Source organism: Epinephelus moara, chromosome 5 (genome assembly GCF_006386435.1).
Source record: "Epinephelus moara isolate mb chromosome 5, YSFRI_EMoa_1.0, whole genome shotgun sequence".
Classification (NCBI taxonomy): domain Eukaryota; kingdom Metazoa; phylum Chordata; class Actinopteri; order Perciformes; family Serranidae; genus Epinephelus; species Epinephelus moara.
Window position 1 is genome coordinate 7,948,983 of NC_065510.1, and position 15,868 is coordinate 7,964,850.

General features: G+C 41.5%; 1 protein-coding gene across 1 annotated transcript; it reads right to left on the minus strand.

Moving 5' to 3' along the window:
• Positions 1–499: 499 nt before the first annotated feature.
• cbx6a (chromobox homolog 6a) lies at positions 500–10,618 on the minus strand. Its single transcript, XM_050043344.1, has 5 exons — positions 10,384–10,618; positions 9,235–9,278; positions 8,964–9,029; positions 8,360–8,426; positions 500–6,469 (listed from the first exon to the last, which is right to left on the minus strand). The coding sequence occupies exons 1-5, from the start codon at positions 10,450–10,452 to the stop codon at positions 5,192–5,194; spliced, it is 1,524 nt and encodes a 507-aa protein (XP_049899301.1). The 5' UTR covers positions 10,453–10,618; the 3' UTR covers positions 500–5,191.
• Positions 10,619–15,868: the final 5,250 nt, after the last annotated feature.

Below are 15,868 nucleotides of genomic sequence, written 5' to 3' on the forward strand. Positions count from 1 at the left end.
ACAAATTTGCCGTAAAAGGTTAATCAGGTGATATAAGTCAGTATTATGTTTCCAGGTTGCTCTTCTGCTCCCCAGTGGCATAGCTCAGTTAATGCAGCTTCAAGGTGGAAAGAATTTAAAGGTTATGGTGTGTTCTGTGCAAAGCACCTCAGCAACCAAACATTCACCCTGACTTTCTTCTATTCATTCAGCTTACTTTTCTGCCCATTATTGGTCATTAGGAGACATGGAGGCAACGTTTACAGATGACATACCAAACCAGGAATTCTCTCTTTTTGTTGCAGCACTGCTGAACTTTGAAGTTTTCTGTCTGTGGGAAGTTGCTAAATGAAAGAGGAATGAAAGGCGGAGGCTGAATGATTTTATCTTGCACTTTAGAAAGCAAATCTTGCTTGTTGCTAAATGGATTTGTTCAGTTTCAAAGCTAAAGCTAAAGTCTACACAGCGACACCAAAATATAAGAGAGCAGCTGAAAAAGTACAACAGAGCAAATTGCTTTTTTAAGAGCTTTTAATTAAAAGCCTTGTACAAGAAACACAGAAAGCAACGGGTAACATGACACTGAATACATAATCTGTACAATAAGGGTTTGCAAAACATGCTTCAGAAGTTCAGATACATTACAATGTCATCGTTATCCTCCACCTCCTCGTCATTACCATCAATACAATGTAAATAGTTCATATTAGCATTATACCAGACAAAACTGCAGTCTTGACACATTTAAATCAGTCGGAGTTTGCCTTCCGATCAAACCCATACTGGACTATTAAAAAAAAAAAAAATGGCATTCAAATAAACAGCATCACATTAACATTAATTATGCATATTTCAAAAAAAAAGTATTAAAGTACAGTACAAAGGGGAAAAAAACGGCTTAAAAAGCACAATTTTCAATTCATTAAGCATCTTTATCCATACATTTAAACAAGGATCCTTCCTTTTTTTCCAATCAGTGCCAAATACTTCTAGCACTTAAAATTACATCACATAAATGTAAAACAATTCCAAAAAGGGAAACAAAAGGCTTAAAAAAGTGAAATAACAAAATCAAGAGCCCTATTTGGTTGAAAGATAGGCCACTAAGTTGAGTTGTGCTACTCCATATGAGAAAGGAAAAAGAAGAAAAAAACATTGCTATCAACTGTTGGAAACATCGCCTAGCAGCCTAATACCTTACACATCTACCAACTGCAAGAGTCACTTCTATCCACCACTTAAAGATATCAAAGATATAGTTGATGAAAAAATCTATTCCAAATCACGATATATCCATTTGGAGAAGAAAATAATCCTTTAGTTCGTCTGTTTCTGGAAAATATAGTTTTTCACTTTGTCAAATAAGGATTTAAGTTAAGTACTGTCCTTTGAAAAAGTACCTTGATTTGAATTTTAGCTTGAGACCACTTCGTAAGAGTAACTCGCTTATTGTTTTCTTCATATAATGGATGTGTCATTTTGGAATAAATCCTTCCACATGTAACCTATGAGAGTATTGAAACAGTATTGACAACAACTAGAACCATCCAGTACATGACAGGAGAGGAGGCGACATCTTCCTCGTCTGCGTTAACGAAGACATGGAGAACACTGCATTTGAGACATCAGAAGCCTTTCAAGGTTATTACTGTTTGCGAGATCATAAAACTTTATCTCTACCACCAAAGCCATGGCAAGTCAGACGGTTTCTTTTCTATTTTTTTTTTCCTTTTATAGCATGTAAGAGCGGAGTAAGACGAGGTAAACGTCGCCTGGAGTGCAGCTGGGGTTGAACGGAGCAGCTATAAGGCAACACATGCGGAAGATTTTTTTCTTTTATTTTTAAAATACTGTAACACACAGGTACACCAGAGTAAGAGCCAAGGTCTGGGAAGGTCTAGACAGAGCAGGCAGCACCAAAGAAAAAGGTTTGGAGTCTGTGTATAAAGGGCTGGGTTTCTTTTGAAGTACTTCAGGTGGACTTGAAGGTCAAAAACTTTGAACGGCTTTCAGACATTCAGCTGAAAACATCCCGCTGTGAACAATCTCGGCGAATGTTCAAGACCATGTGGGTGATGGATCACACCTTCCAATATAAAGCTTCTTTTCTAACCACCCGACACGCTTTCTGACTGTAACATAATGCCACTGACAGACAGCACACTTGATGTGTTCGTAGAAAACAACTGTGCCAACATCCTTTGCTCTCAGGTCTGAAAATGTCCTCGTCAAAGGTTGTCACCTATGTAAAAAGGTAAAAACTGCAAGGCCGGAAACAAAACACTTGCTCATCTTTTGACAGTAAAAATGAGGCAACTGTAATCTGGTAAAACGGCTGGAGAAGCACCAAGCTGATGCAATTATCAGCCAGACGAAAGAGAATTTGTCATGAGGTGATATACCACATGAGAAATCAGTGGCAAGAGAGAATGTTTTTCATGTTTGAGCCTGGCACATCAATGCATCCTTGGGTCTAATTTGTCAAGGTTTCTCTTCCTCAAGAGCACTGGGTCACCGCAAGTAATGAAATAACCAAAGATCAGGGTCTAAATCAGGACATAGCACCTTGCCTTACCCTTCATGTAGACACTTGTGGTGGAAACACAGTGCAAAGTGCAACTGTATTCCACTTGAATTTTGAAAACACCACATTTTGTTTCAGTGTGGGCTGTGATTGGCTAGTGGCAAACCTGCAATGCAAGAACTTGGTCACAGTTTTCTTGCTGTAAGCGGCATTGCTACAGGATGGCTGAGCTTCGAAGGACAAACCTGCATGCTATTTCAAACGGGAGGCAATGTTGTTAACGGATAGAGTACTTCTTTACAGTGGATAGAGTTAGGCCGACACTATGGACCAAACCAGGAGCTGTGGTGGAACCATCAAGCTTTGTAAATACTTTCGCGAGACACCGTGGCACAAGCCTCCATAGGTGGCAAGCAAGGTACAAGCATACATGGACGTTTATGCTCAATGAGTTGTATGTTGCAAAATGCTCCGAAAAGCCAGGTGGCAAAATATTTTGTGGATAAGCAAGAAGCCAACCAGTGTTGACGGAAAACCTCACAGAAAAGTAGGCTGCCTGGCAACAGTAGTTAACATCAACATACCACCAATCATTGCAACTGTGTACTCTGTAATTACTGCAGTTGTTTACCTTCAATTCAAAATTCTTCTGTACCGCTTTGATTCCCCTCTCAGGTCGCCACCCTATTTTCTGTTTGCTTTAACAGCGATCTCTCATGTTCCTCCACACCTCTTCTTTCCCCAGTGTGGCGGCTATTTCTTTTCAAGAATTTAAGGCCATTTGACTGTCCCTCGAGTCTCTCAATGAAGAGTCGTAGAGATGTCTGTCTTCAGATTCCCTCAAAGGCATCCATCTAAAACTAGGCACTAGGTGCACAGCCAAGCAGCGCAACTACTTTAGGAGCCTTCCTGCTTGACAAAAAAGTCATGGTAACATAATTTTTTGGTGTGCAAACCTTGTGCCAGGGACTCTATGGCAAGCATAACCCTAGCTTAACTGATGTGATTCATCAACTGAGCTACAAAAACACTGGCAGAGATACCGAAAGCTGGCATACCTTCGCTTCTAAAACTACTTGATTGTAACTAGAGAAACTATTCTTCATTACACATCGTTCAGAAAATGACGCCTTTAAAGGAAGTTCGACAACGATTCTATTAAAGGGTGTAAAGTTTGTATTTCTCCAAAAGTTCTTCTTAATTCCACAGATGCCAAAATCTCAACCATGTCTGTTTATGTTTTGGTATAACCTAAAACAACTGGCACAGTAACCCATTACCACGCCTGACAGAGAGTTGCTGAATAAGCTGACGAAGGAGGAGGAAAAGAACACTTGTCCTCAAATTCCTGACACAGTCTCGGCCTGGTTCAGTTTATCTGATCCTATGGGTAGCAGGAGGAGACTGAAACATGCTACATAAGAACCACTTCTATTGAAACTTGAGAACATACTAATAAAGCACTGTTAGCTAAACTGACAAGCAACATTCAAAAGGAACAAAACAGGGTGTAAAGCTGTTTGCTCTAACTGCCAAAGTGGAAGGTAAGGAGACAAGCTTACCCGTCACTTCTGATGTTAAAAAGCCAAACCACCTTGATACATGTTCCACAGACTTCAAACACCTGCCAAGTGGCTCAAAGGCTCAACAAACTACTATTTTTAGCTGCATTTGGTTGGTGGCTTCAGCCTGAACTGTGTTCAGCTCACGGACCTTCTAGACCTTGACAAGTTTAGAAGTTACATGACGCAAATCTGGCGTAAAGAGGAAAATTTCACAACCAACTGCCGGCCAGTTTAGAGTCTTGGTGGACGTCACAGAGTTAAAGATGGTGGGTTCTTGAGAAAACAAGGCAAGCAGGGAAAGACGGCAAGGACAGCAATAACTTAAAAACTATTGTTTTTGTATATTCATTTGCAGCTTTTAAGGTTGTGCGTGCATATAAATACTTACTCATACTGTATGTATATATGCATGTGCGTTCAAGAGAGCAAGAGGAAAAGGCTTTGAAAAATTGATGAACTACATAAAATAGGTTGTTTTTCGATGCAGTCAAGTGCATTGCATTTACCTCGCTGTATTGATGCAATATATGAGAGTCCAACTGTGTTAAGTGCAAAAACACATCACCTCATTTATCATTAACAAGCTGGACTTCCAATGAAACTATACGGGGCAGGAAATTGGCGTAACACCTGAAGGCTTTCAATAACAGCCTTCACAGCAGAGCCTGAATCAAAAAACTATTTGTTTCTTTCATATAAGTGTGCTTGATAAAAGCTCACCCCACACACCAGACGGTTGTGTGTTTTCACTTTTTTTTGGACAATTTGTTATTACATCAAACAGGCTAATCTGAGCATGTCTGAAGCAAAGGAAAGAAAACAAATACCATTTCCATCCAAGTCTGCCTTAAAAGAGTCAGTGCTGTGCAAGTGGACAAAAATATGGCAATTTCAGGGCGTATTAGCTGCCCGTTTTCAAATTTATACACTTCTCTTAAAAAAAATATGCTCTTTTTCATACTATTCAATGGCTGGGCGTTGTTAAGTTACATTGCATTTCATTAACTGTTACACGAATATGGACACACCTTTAAGAAAAAGGTAGGAGGGGGCTGAAGTGGCAACACTGGCATGATATTTTCTTCCATCATCAATGGCAATCGACTTCATAACATCTGATCTCCTATGGCTTGGGTGGGGAGGGGTCGTCAATGGTGGTGCAGGGGGGAGGGGAGGAGGCATTTTCAGGGCTAGCGGAGGGTGAGGCAGGGCAGGAGGCAGGGGAGGGGAACTCTTTTATGGTGACAGTGACGAGGTTGGTGGTGACGTCGGTGACCACCACATCCTTGCAGCTCGGTGCCATTTCAGGGTGCCAGTCGGGGTCTCCCTCTGCAGGCACCCTTTGGGGTTCGGCAGGGGCAGAGCTCTGGTCCCCAGGGGTGACGGAGGCAGGGGTGGCGGGCGGCTGGCGTTTAGCCCTTCGCTGGCGAGGACTTTTCCTGCCTCCCTCTGGGGTCGCCGAACGATCAAGGGCGCTGTCCTCCTCCTCGTCTTCCAAGGAAGATGATGGTGAGGCAGGGAGGAATTGCGATGCTGATGCAGTGGAGTTTGCATCTGAGGACGGGGCAGGAGCAGCTAGCTTGGCACTCTGGCCCTTCTGGGTCTCTGTGTGAGGTTTACTGGACTTGGGACCCTCACTGGAAGGTGAGGCTCCTGTGGCAGGCTGGGGCTGAGCAGCTGAGGTGCTAGATTTTCCTTCAGAGCTGCTGGAGCTAGACGGAGAAGGAGGTGACTGGTACTGGGAGGAAGTAGAATGGGTGTCCCTGGCCCCTGTGCTGGAGCCTGGGTGGGAGTGAAAGGACAAAGGGCCTCCACACTGCAGCCCAAATGGCTTCCCATACATCGGGAAACCGAGCATCTTCAGAGGGGGCTGGAAAGGTCTATAGGGTGCCTCTCCCTTCTTCCCGATGATGCGATTGCGGGAGGGGATATTTTGGCGTCCTGTTGTGATATTCCGGCTGCCTGCAGCTGTGCCACCCCTACCTGGCTTGTCAATGACCTTCAAGTTGAGGATGATGCGACCTCTCTTGACCTCCCGGGGTTTGACTCTACGGTTGAGGATGCGGACGGTCTCAGAGAAGGGGGAGACGTGCACACGGGAGGGGAAGCCACCGGGGTTGGAGAAGGAGGCTGCCATGGGGTCTGAGCGGGGCAGGGGGCGCCTGGACATCCGGTGGCAACGGTGAATGTCTTTCTTCAGCTTGTGGGTGGCTGCAAGGGAATTGAGTTTGGGAGTGGGTGCCACAGTGGAAGAGGAGGAGGAGGAGGAGGACGAAGATGCTAAATGAGGTGAGGCTGAGGAGGAAGGAGTTGCTCGTCTGGAAGTGGACGAAGAGGAGCGAGATGTAGTTTGACGGGCATTTGAGCCCCGGCTGCTGGGCCCTCCTTTCTGAGCAAGAGCCTGAGGGAGAAACCATTGAAGGAGGAGTGAGGTTTATTTTTGTAGAGAACCTGCCTCTTTCACCATAATTTGTACGGACAATTTGAAAACGTGGGTTGCACAGCTCCCACTTTGCCTCCCATATGAGCCTAAAAAGCATGGTTTTGGTGTTTTGCAGGTGGAAAGACGTGTAGGTTTCACATTTGTTTAATTGTTTCTATTAGACATCCAGGTAACATGTTCCAAAAGCATTCCAATAACTGTATTTATTGTGTAGTTGTGTCATTTATATACTATACAAACTTTAAATACTTATAATACTAAACAAAAATCTCTCTTTCCAACTGCATAATCCCAAGATTTCTAGACATGTGGATATTTTTTTTGCCTGCAAATCACCAAAACAGTGCATGGTTGGACTACTGAGCAGTAACTGCACTTAACATGTGACCATAAACTTCTGCCTAACAGCTACTGACTGTTGGCTATTTGTGATATACATGAACAACTTGTGTACAACATTGCAATCTCTGTGGTTGACAGTGAAACTTTATTTAAATTTCAGAAAGCAGTTGACTTTAACATCGTTCTGACTGCACTGCCTGCTGCCAGTTGATTTGTAATAATGAAAATGGCAGCGTGAGAAAGGAAGTAGCACAACATATACCATGATAAGATAGATACAAGATACCACCCAGATAAAAGTAAACTACAACCCAGCAAGGCCAGGTGGGTTGACCTTATTCTTACTTTGAAGGGTATGTTCAATTTTTATCAGCCTGGACCCTATTTTCTCATGTTTTTGAGTCTAAGTGACAAGTGGCAACAACAATTTTTAACACTGGTCCAGAAGTGAGCGAGTCCGCTGCAGCTGGCAGCAGTGAAACAGCACATTCGCACTGTCAATTTACATCCACTACAAGTGCTTGTTTCTGCCACTGACAGGTTCAGATTGTTATTTTAAGTGTCTGACAACATTATGGAAAGATCCCTACAGAGACAGACCTTTTTGTTTGAGAGTAAGATCCTTTTATTTAACTAGAAACAAGCCTATAAAATTCGCCATTGCCAATCCCACCAGACTCCATTTAAATAAACAGTAATTTTATTATTGTAAAACATGCTTAATTCAAAGTTGACAGAGATAAAATTAAACTCACAAACGAAGTCTTTGTTCATTTTTCCACTGTTCTAGCAATCCCACACTCTGGGTAATTTAAATAAAGGCTTAGTTTGCCCAGTTAGATGTGAAATTATACTGGCTCTATACACACTAAAATTACTATTTATTTAAATTAAGGCTGGTGGATGGAGGAATTGTGATGTCTGGGTTGTTTCTGGTTGAACAAAAGGATATTACTCTAAGTCAAAAAGGTCTATCTCTGTGGGGATCCTTTCCAAAATGTTGTCAGACACTTATTATAAGAATCTGAGCTGATAAGTGACCAAAACAAGCACTTTTTGAGGAGATTCGGTGCAAAAAAAAAAAAAACCTGAATGGTTACACTCAAGTGTGTTTTGCTGCAGCTGGCTGCAAAGGTCTCACTCATTACTGTACCAATTTAAAAAATTGGCATTCCCATTAGTTACATAGATAAAAAAAAACAAGGGAAAATAAGGTCCAGGTTGAATAAAACCAAACTTACTCTTTACCAGTAGAATTTACAAACAGAACTTTCCACTTTCCTACAGCATAAGCATTTGGACTTATTTAGAAGATCTTGATGAAAGTGACTAACAAAGGATTTTTGCTATAAATTTTAAGACCATTATAAAAGGTGTGCTCATTGTGTATTACTGGAAGGCTTGTTTTCACGTGCATGGCTGACTTTTTAAATCACTGATGTGTTGCAGCATCCATAAAGTACCATCTTCATGCTGAAACATTGAAACAAGCGTCAGGAACTGTACCTTCAAGACAAAGTTTTTGGGTTTTGGTCCCCGTTTCTTCGGCCCATGCATTTCCCTTTCCCGTTCCCTATTTAAAAAAAAAAAAAAAGGAAATGACAGTTACAACCACACAGGTAAAGACAGGCTAAAAATAGAACAACACAATGAGAGCGAATGTAACAAATGGAAAGAGAAGATGGTGATGAAAGCTCTGTGTGTGTGAAAGTAGAGCAGTCAGGCACAGCGAACTGTTTGAAGCCATGTTTGAACACAGCAAGATTCTCTGTCTTTACACATCCATTTTAGCTTCCATTTGATGTGTCTTTTAAGTTTGTCTGTTTTATGGTGTCCATTTTAGTTTACTGTAAACATCTACTCTCTGTGAGCAGCGCAAGGCTTTCAAGTGGTCTGGCAGCAGACATAAAGGACTTCAGCTGAGACGGGTGTTTTAAGATCAGGAAGAGGAGGAGGAAGGCAAAGACACCCAGAGATGAGGTAAAAGAAGCAAGCACAAGCACTAACAGTGAGATACATGGGAGTTAACATAAAGTAAGGGCACATAACAATGTAGAAATGTTGAGACTAATGACTGAAATGAACACAACAAATTCACTGCTTTACTCACTTTCGCTCAAAGCCCAGTATCAGCCTGTCATCCAGGATATTCTCCTCTGGCTCCCAAGTGCTGTGCCTAAACAAGGATGGAGCAACATGAATGAAAACACACAAAAAAGGGAACTGTTTTACCACAAAATATTTTTAACCAACATTAATTCAATCCACATTTCCAGTTTAATGTGAGGGCATTAAAAACAGTATAACAGACACACGTCTCACTTTAAACAGAACGAGGATTGTTAATTCCTGTTCAAGTCAAAGTCAAGGGAAGCACTTACTTCATTGCCCATCCTTTCCATTTTACCAGGTATTCAAGTCTTCCCTGCAGGAAAAAGACAGACGGTAGGTTAAGAAAAACAGGGGCGAGAGACTTTTTTCTGAAATCCCTTTAATCTTTCCATGCATTTGCAGCAAACATACTGGAACTTGACTATATTTCAAAGGAAAAATGTGCTTGTTGGAGATTTCTTCTCCTGTGATTGGGGACACTGTGCTGTTCTCATCTTGATATGTGCTCACCCTGCCTTTCAAAGCTATAATATCACACACATTTAACTTTTTTTTAACATTACAGTAACCATGCAATGGCAGGAACATGAAATTGTATCATTTTCAAAAAGGATAAGTGACTGAAATACATCTGTAAAGGAGCTAATCCTCACCCTAAATATGGTGCTCCTACTTTTGTCAAGTGCTTTGATTACTTACATCTCCCAAGAGAGGCTGCAACTATGAAGTTGTAGCAGGAATTTCAGAAGTAACTGGAGGCCTGGTGGGCCTGCTGGTTAACTGTGACTACCAGCCCCTTTAGATGGACCCTAACATGATTTATAGGGTCTTTTTCCCCCAGTATACAAGACAAACTGGGCTGATAAAACACTGAGAAACTATTGGATGCCCTTCATCAACTGTGGCTGATTGACTCCTTTAACACCAGCAGTAGATGAGTGTGATGACTAATGTTCTGGGACCGTTTTTCACAACCGGCAGCAGAAAGCAGTAGCCTCCAACAGCCTTTAATGTGGCTGCTACATGTACCTCTGCCACAGGCTGTAAAATGCAGACTGTGACCGTATAGCTTTAGCTACCATTAGCTGGCAGAGAAAAGGGCCCCTCCATTTCCTACCACAGCCCTCAGCCCATCGGCTGGGCTGCCTTGTTCTGCAGCTAGCCCCTTCTTTGTGTTTTTTATTGCCCTGCTAATGCCTGAATATACGAGCCATGACTGATAGCCTCGCTAGTTAGCTCCTAGCTAGCTCTGGTTAGCAAAGTAAAGGCATCCGCCAGCCACAAGGCCTCCATAGCGTTGCATAGACGCAAGAAGATAGCCCCGAGTCTATGGACTGGAGCGGCGCCGTGTCGTGCCGTTCCGGACCGCGGCCAACATCAAGAGAAAAACACGCGGGACGGCAGCGGCTGTAGCTCACCTTACGGACGCGGCGTTTCAGTATGGCTTCCGCGGCGAAAACGCGATCTCCCACCGCCGACAGCTCCATCTTTCATGCCCGGACTAAGCTAACGTTACCTGTGTCTGTTTTGCTCTCTCCAGACGTCAAGCTCTGCTGTCTGCTCAGGCCGACCACAGCCAAACTGTGTGAGAGGCAGCAGACACACATGCAAACACTCACACACACACCACTACAGCAGCAGCGGCGGCAGCAGCAGCAGCGGCGGCGGACAGCGTATCTGTCACGTGGCCAGGGTCAGCCCCTTTGGTCGTCCTGGCAACGATGAAGACACTCACGAGGATGCAAAGACCCGCGCGCTACTTTCAGCTCTCATCATCTGTGTGTGATGACGGACGGCGCCATGCCAACTTCTTTATGTAACACAGGAAAAGTTCACATGTTTATACTGCTGTTAATGCTAATAAGATGATTAAAATCTCACAAGTGACATGTGAAGACAGCAGCAAACAAGTTTTAATTCAATTTTCCTACATGTGTAGCAGCCAAGTTTTAATTCACATCTCCTAAATGTCTGTAGACAGCAGGTAGCAAACCAAGTTTTGAGTCACATCTCCAACATGCCATATACAGCAGCCAGCAACACTGCGTTTCACTTCAGATCTCTTACATCATGTGTACACAGCATCCAGCAAAACCACATTTTAATTAAGTCCTCCTACATCTAGCAGCCAGCAACACTAAGTATGTATCAAATCTCCCATGTGTGGGGGTGAATATGCACACACCACATTTCAGTTTTTTAATTCCAGAATTTTTCAACACATCTTTTTTTTAATTGCATTTCACCAATTTTGGTGATCTATCAGTCAGTCTATTACAAAATAGTCCCAATAAAATACATTTTAATTTACAGGTTGTAATACAACAAAATAGGGAACAAAAGGTTGGAGAATACTTTTGCAAGGCACTGTGGGTATTTTTTTCACTTCACTACACTTATTTAAAATACTCACTTTCCAAACAAAACATATTATCAGTTTATAAAATATGATCCAAAACTCTATGGAGTAGTTAAAATTAACTCAACCTTGATCAGTCAACATCAGCATTAAAGTACAACCTGTTACATTCACACACATCTTGGACTATTATCCCTGTACATTACACATAGTCTCCACTACAAACTTATGCACATCCACTGACCAATATGTTTGCACCTCCTGCACAAAACTGTTCAACTCTCTCATTCTGAAACAGTTCTTCATATTTTATTGTAATCTTTTTGTTCTATGTTCTTGTCTTTTGTAGTACTTTGCTTATATTTTATTCCCTCTTAATATGTTTAATACATGCACCAAACATCAAGGCAAATTCCTTGTAAGGGACTGTTCTTTACTTATCAGTGTAGTGGGGTGGCTGGAGTTTGACTTCTTTCTTTTTTTAAAATTCATTTATTTATCTTTTATTTTGACCCTCCCCGAAGCTACAATTTTTTTTTTCCTTGAGCGTATGAGTGACTGGCAGAAAATGCATGACCCTCCCTTCACCATAAATTAGTTTTTAGATTTTGAAAACTTCCCCTCTGATGTTTGAAAGTTGAAAAAAAAGCCTTGGTTTTTCCACTCCTGTCGTGCATCCTGGTTAGAGTAAAGTGATTTTGATGAAATATCACTATTTCAAGCTCAGATTTGGTTGTGTACTTTTTTCTGATGGAAGTGTCCATTGCCTATCGAGGGCTGAGAACCAAGAGGGCGTAAGTGACATTTTGGTCAAAATTGAGTAACATCACCTGAAAGCTCTTGATGAGCTCTTTCTACTGACAAAATTATAGAAGTAAAATATTAATAAATTTAGAGTTATTAAACAAAAACCAAAGGTCTTAACTGTGAACATACAGAAGCAGTTAGAGCCAAAAGGGCGTAAATACTGAGAAATGTATTATGGGCAAAGTCTGAAGACAGCACATAAGTCAAAATGGCTGATAGTAAATGTAAGACTAGAAAAGGCTGCCACAGAAAAGTGGTGTTTAACACTGAAGAGGTATTGTCACAGTTATTTCAAACATCAGAAATAAGTGATGAAGGTAAGTTTTAACTCCAACTCTGCAGATAATTACAGAAATAGTTTATATGTGTTTTTATGTATTACAGCAGTACAGGAGAGGGAGAGAGAGAGAGGTGGAGCCGAGACAGGAGAGATGTGTCCAATTCAAGTATGAACTTTCTAGTGATGAATTCCACATTCTTGAAGTTGGGACACAGGAGACAAGAGGTTCACATGCAATTGGGCTAAAAAGTTGAACAAATCTCGACCAGGGATCAGTGCACTAAAAAAAAAAAAAGACTTGGTCACACTCTGCACAAATGGCAGTATCCCCTGCTCCTATATGGACTTTTACCAGTCTTTGAAGGTTTCTGAATCAAAGTGAGGTGTAATGCATAGTAGCAATTAAACAACTAGTAATGTAGATTACATTCAGTTTTTAATATTTTGTTTATTTTGTTCACATGATTAGTTTAGTCAATGTCATTAATTTATGAATACTGTTGTGCATACTCCAAATACTTGAAAACATATTAATTCCTATTGTTGTCCAGTCCACTGATAGTATGGAATCAGATTTTAACAATAATTTCAATGAATTTAAAAGATCATTTAAATGAAATGTTTAACAATTAAATTAATTCTTAAATTATCATCGATGTTCATTGTATTGTATAATTGCTTTCTGTCTATTCTGTCGATGGTATAACTACTCAAAAATAAATAGCACTGAAGTAAATAATCTAATATAAATATGTTTTAATGACTTTTATTGTGTAAAAATGGCTGTTGTTCTTTTAAAAGCACATTCATATTCGTTTCTACTCATGAAATTATCAGATATGCCCATATGTTATATCCAAATGAACTGAAAACCTTGGTGCCAAAAAGGCGTATGTGACTATTTTTGAAATTTAGAAATGTTGAAAAAAAATGTTTTTGACTAAAAGATAAATTATTATTCATTAAGTATTGTGTCATCCATCTGCGTCAATAAATGTGCTTTAAATAGGTGAAATCAGTACAGAAAGTAAGAGCAAACTATGGTCATTTTTTGTTTTGGCTCTCCTGTAAAGTTGGTGAAATGTCACTTGTGCCCTCTTGGTTCTCAGCCCTCGATATGATGGGTCCAGAGACTGTCAGATTTAGATGAAATATCACTATTTTAAGCACAGATTTGGTTGTGTATTTTTTTCTGATGGAAGTGCCCATTGCACATGATGTGTACAAGGACCATCGGGAATGTGAAAATACAGCGATCATTTCTGATTTAGCAATTAAAAAAACCCCTCTAATTAATTACATGCTCTGTGATTAATTAATCTAAATTAATCGCATACATCAACTTTTGCTGTGAAAGTATTTAAATAATTACAATGAATTTTGTCATACGTGTTGTATAGTAACGCTGCTGGATTTTGTCTCCCCTGTCCTCTACCACTAAAACGGGTCTGCAGTCCATTGCAATCCATTTCATGAGGGAGTTAATTAGTCGGTTACAGGTAGACCTACTCAGTTTGCATCTGAACACCTGGTCAAGTGTGGCTTGATGAGGCTGGCTGGTAGCACTAGCATCAGAGGCTAAATGCTTTTTCTTGAGGTGTTATTTCAGGCTTGAAGTTCTTTGATGGTATGAAAATTGATTACTGCAGAAACTGCAGAGAATGGTGCTCCCATCAACAGTTCCATCTGGGCGTTTTCCTAAATGTAAATGTTCCATTCAAGGGGCCAAACAGCATCGTCTCGTCTGCCTCCATCATTTTATTAATGTGTTATTTTTGTCTGTTACTAATTAAGTAAAAATTAATGCGTTATTTTGACAGCCCTGTTTTTTACAGTTTGTGGCTATGATAAATGGTGTAATTTTGGCAATTCTTAAAAGGCCCTCTTACACTGCCAGATTTTCTGTGAATGTTGGGCCATTTTGCCGGCAAGCTGCGAGCGTTTAGACACATAGAGCCGGATTGGGAAGCTGATCCGAGGTGCCCAATTTTCCGCCACATAGGGGTAAGCATATTGACAGAACCTTTTTGGTTTAAAAAGAACGAGGCGGCCTTCCGCCACGGGAGGGGCTGTTGATGACTTGTGGAAGGAGCTGTTGATGACACCGCATGTGCGACCCACTGGCGGTGGACTAACAGGAAACATCTGATAGCAGGAATTAGCAGCTAGTAGCAAGAGGGAAACGCAAACCTGACAGACACTGTAAAGATGAGCAACTGGGGAGACAAAGAATTGTGCGCCCTCCTTGTCCCCGCAAATGAAGAGGCCATTAACCGCAAGATGATGGGAACAGTGAAGGATGGGCCAACTTATGAGAGAATCACAGAAGGACTCACTAGGTGCGGCTTCCCTCCCACGTCACTGTTTACGTCACACGCTGAGTAGTCTCGCTCACCGGACCTTTCTCAAGAAAAGAAAGGTCTGGCTGGGCCGACTCTCACTTTAAGATTGGAGAAAAAAACGCCCCGGCTGCTTGTATTTCTTTCAACCAATCACAGTCATTCTGGGCAGTGCCACAGCAACGGTGCGCTTGCAAAAATATTGCCGGGGGGAAACAGGTTTTGGTGTAACACGCCCACAAAAATATCGTCTACAGGACGCGAACCATGGCAGAAAAATGGCTACATCCCCGCAAGATCAAACACCACAAAAGTTAGTAAAGGATGTGTTGAAAACGGTTGAAAACTGCTACACAACCGGAGGTGGTAGGGCGGGACTTCAGCAGGTGGCTCATTCCGCCCAATGAGAGGCTGATCTATGCAGCGAACTTCCGCCCACTCAGACTACACGCTAAGCTAAACATTTTGTTACTTGCTCATGTCCCCCATTGCCCCGAAAAAGGCACATTCTGTATACAAGAGTAGGTAGGCAGCATTTCGCTGCACTCCCCGATTTTGTTTTTATACTGCCAATGCTGAAAAAAGACTGATTGGGCTTTCCTGCAAATTGGCACAATTCCTATTTAAAAAGGGCTAAAGGTAACATGCAAAATTGTTGGTAAAACAAATGCAAAATACAACAATTAAAATTTGTATGCCCTTCCTCTAAGCCAAAATCAAGTCCGTCCCCAGTGCTTACAAAAAATATTTGATATGCCTCCTCTTTTTTGCACCACCCCCTCCACCCTGATAACTAACGAACAGTCCCTAAATGAAAACCCAATTGACAATGAACCTTATTCTGAGTCTTTCCAGTTATATAATTATATAATTAGAACTCTAATTCCAAAACACAGACAGCATTATGTGTACTTTTACATTTGCTGATACCTCTGGAGTCTTTTTATTGTAATATTGCTATCAACCTTCTTCCAGCTCTGGTGTTAACGGTCACTGAACAGTCCCCTGTGGGACTTTCCAAAGTGAGGACAACCCCAGCATCTTCAATGCTTATGCCCCTCCCCTTTTACCTATCATGACCAGATCCTGAGCTCTGATTGGAGCACGTCGCGTCAATC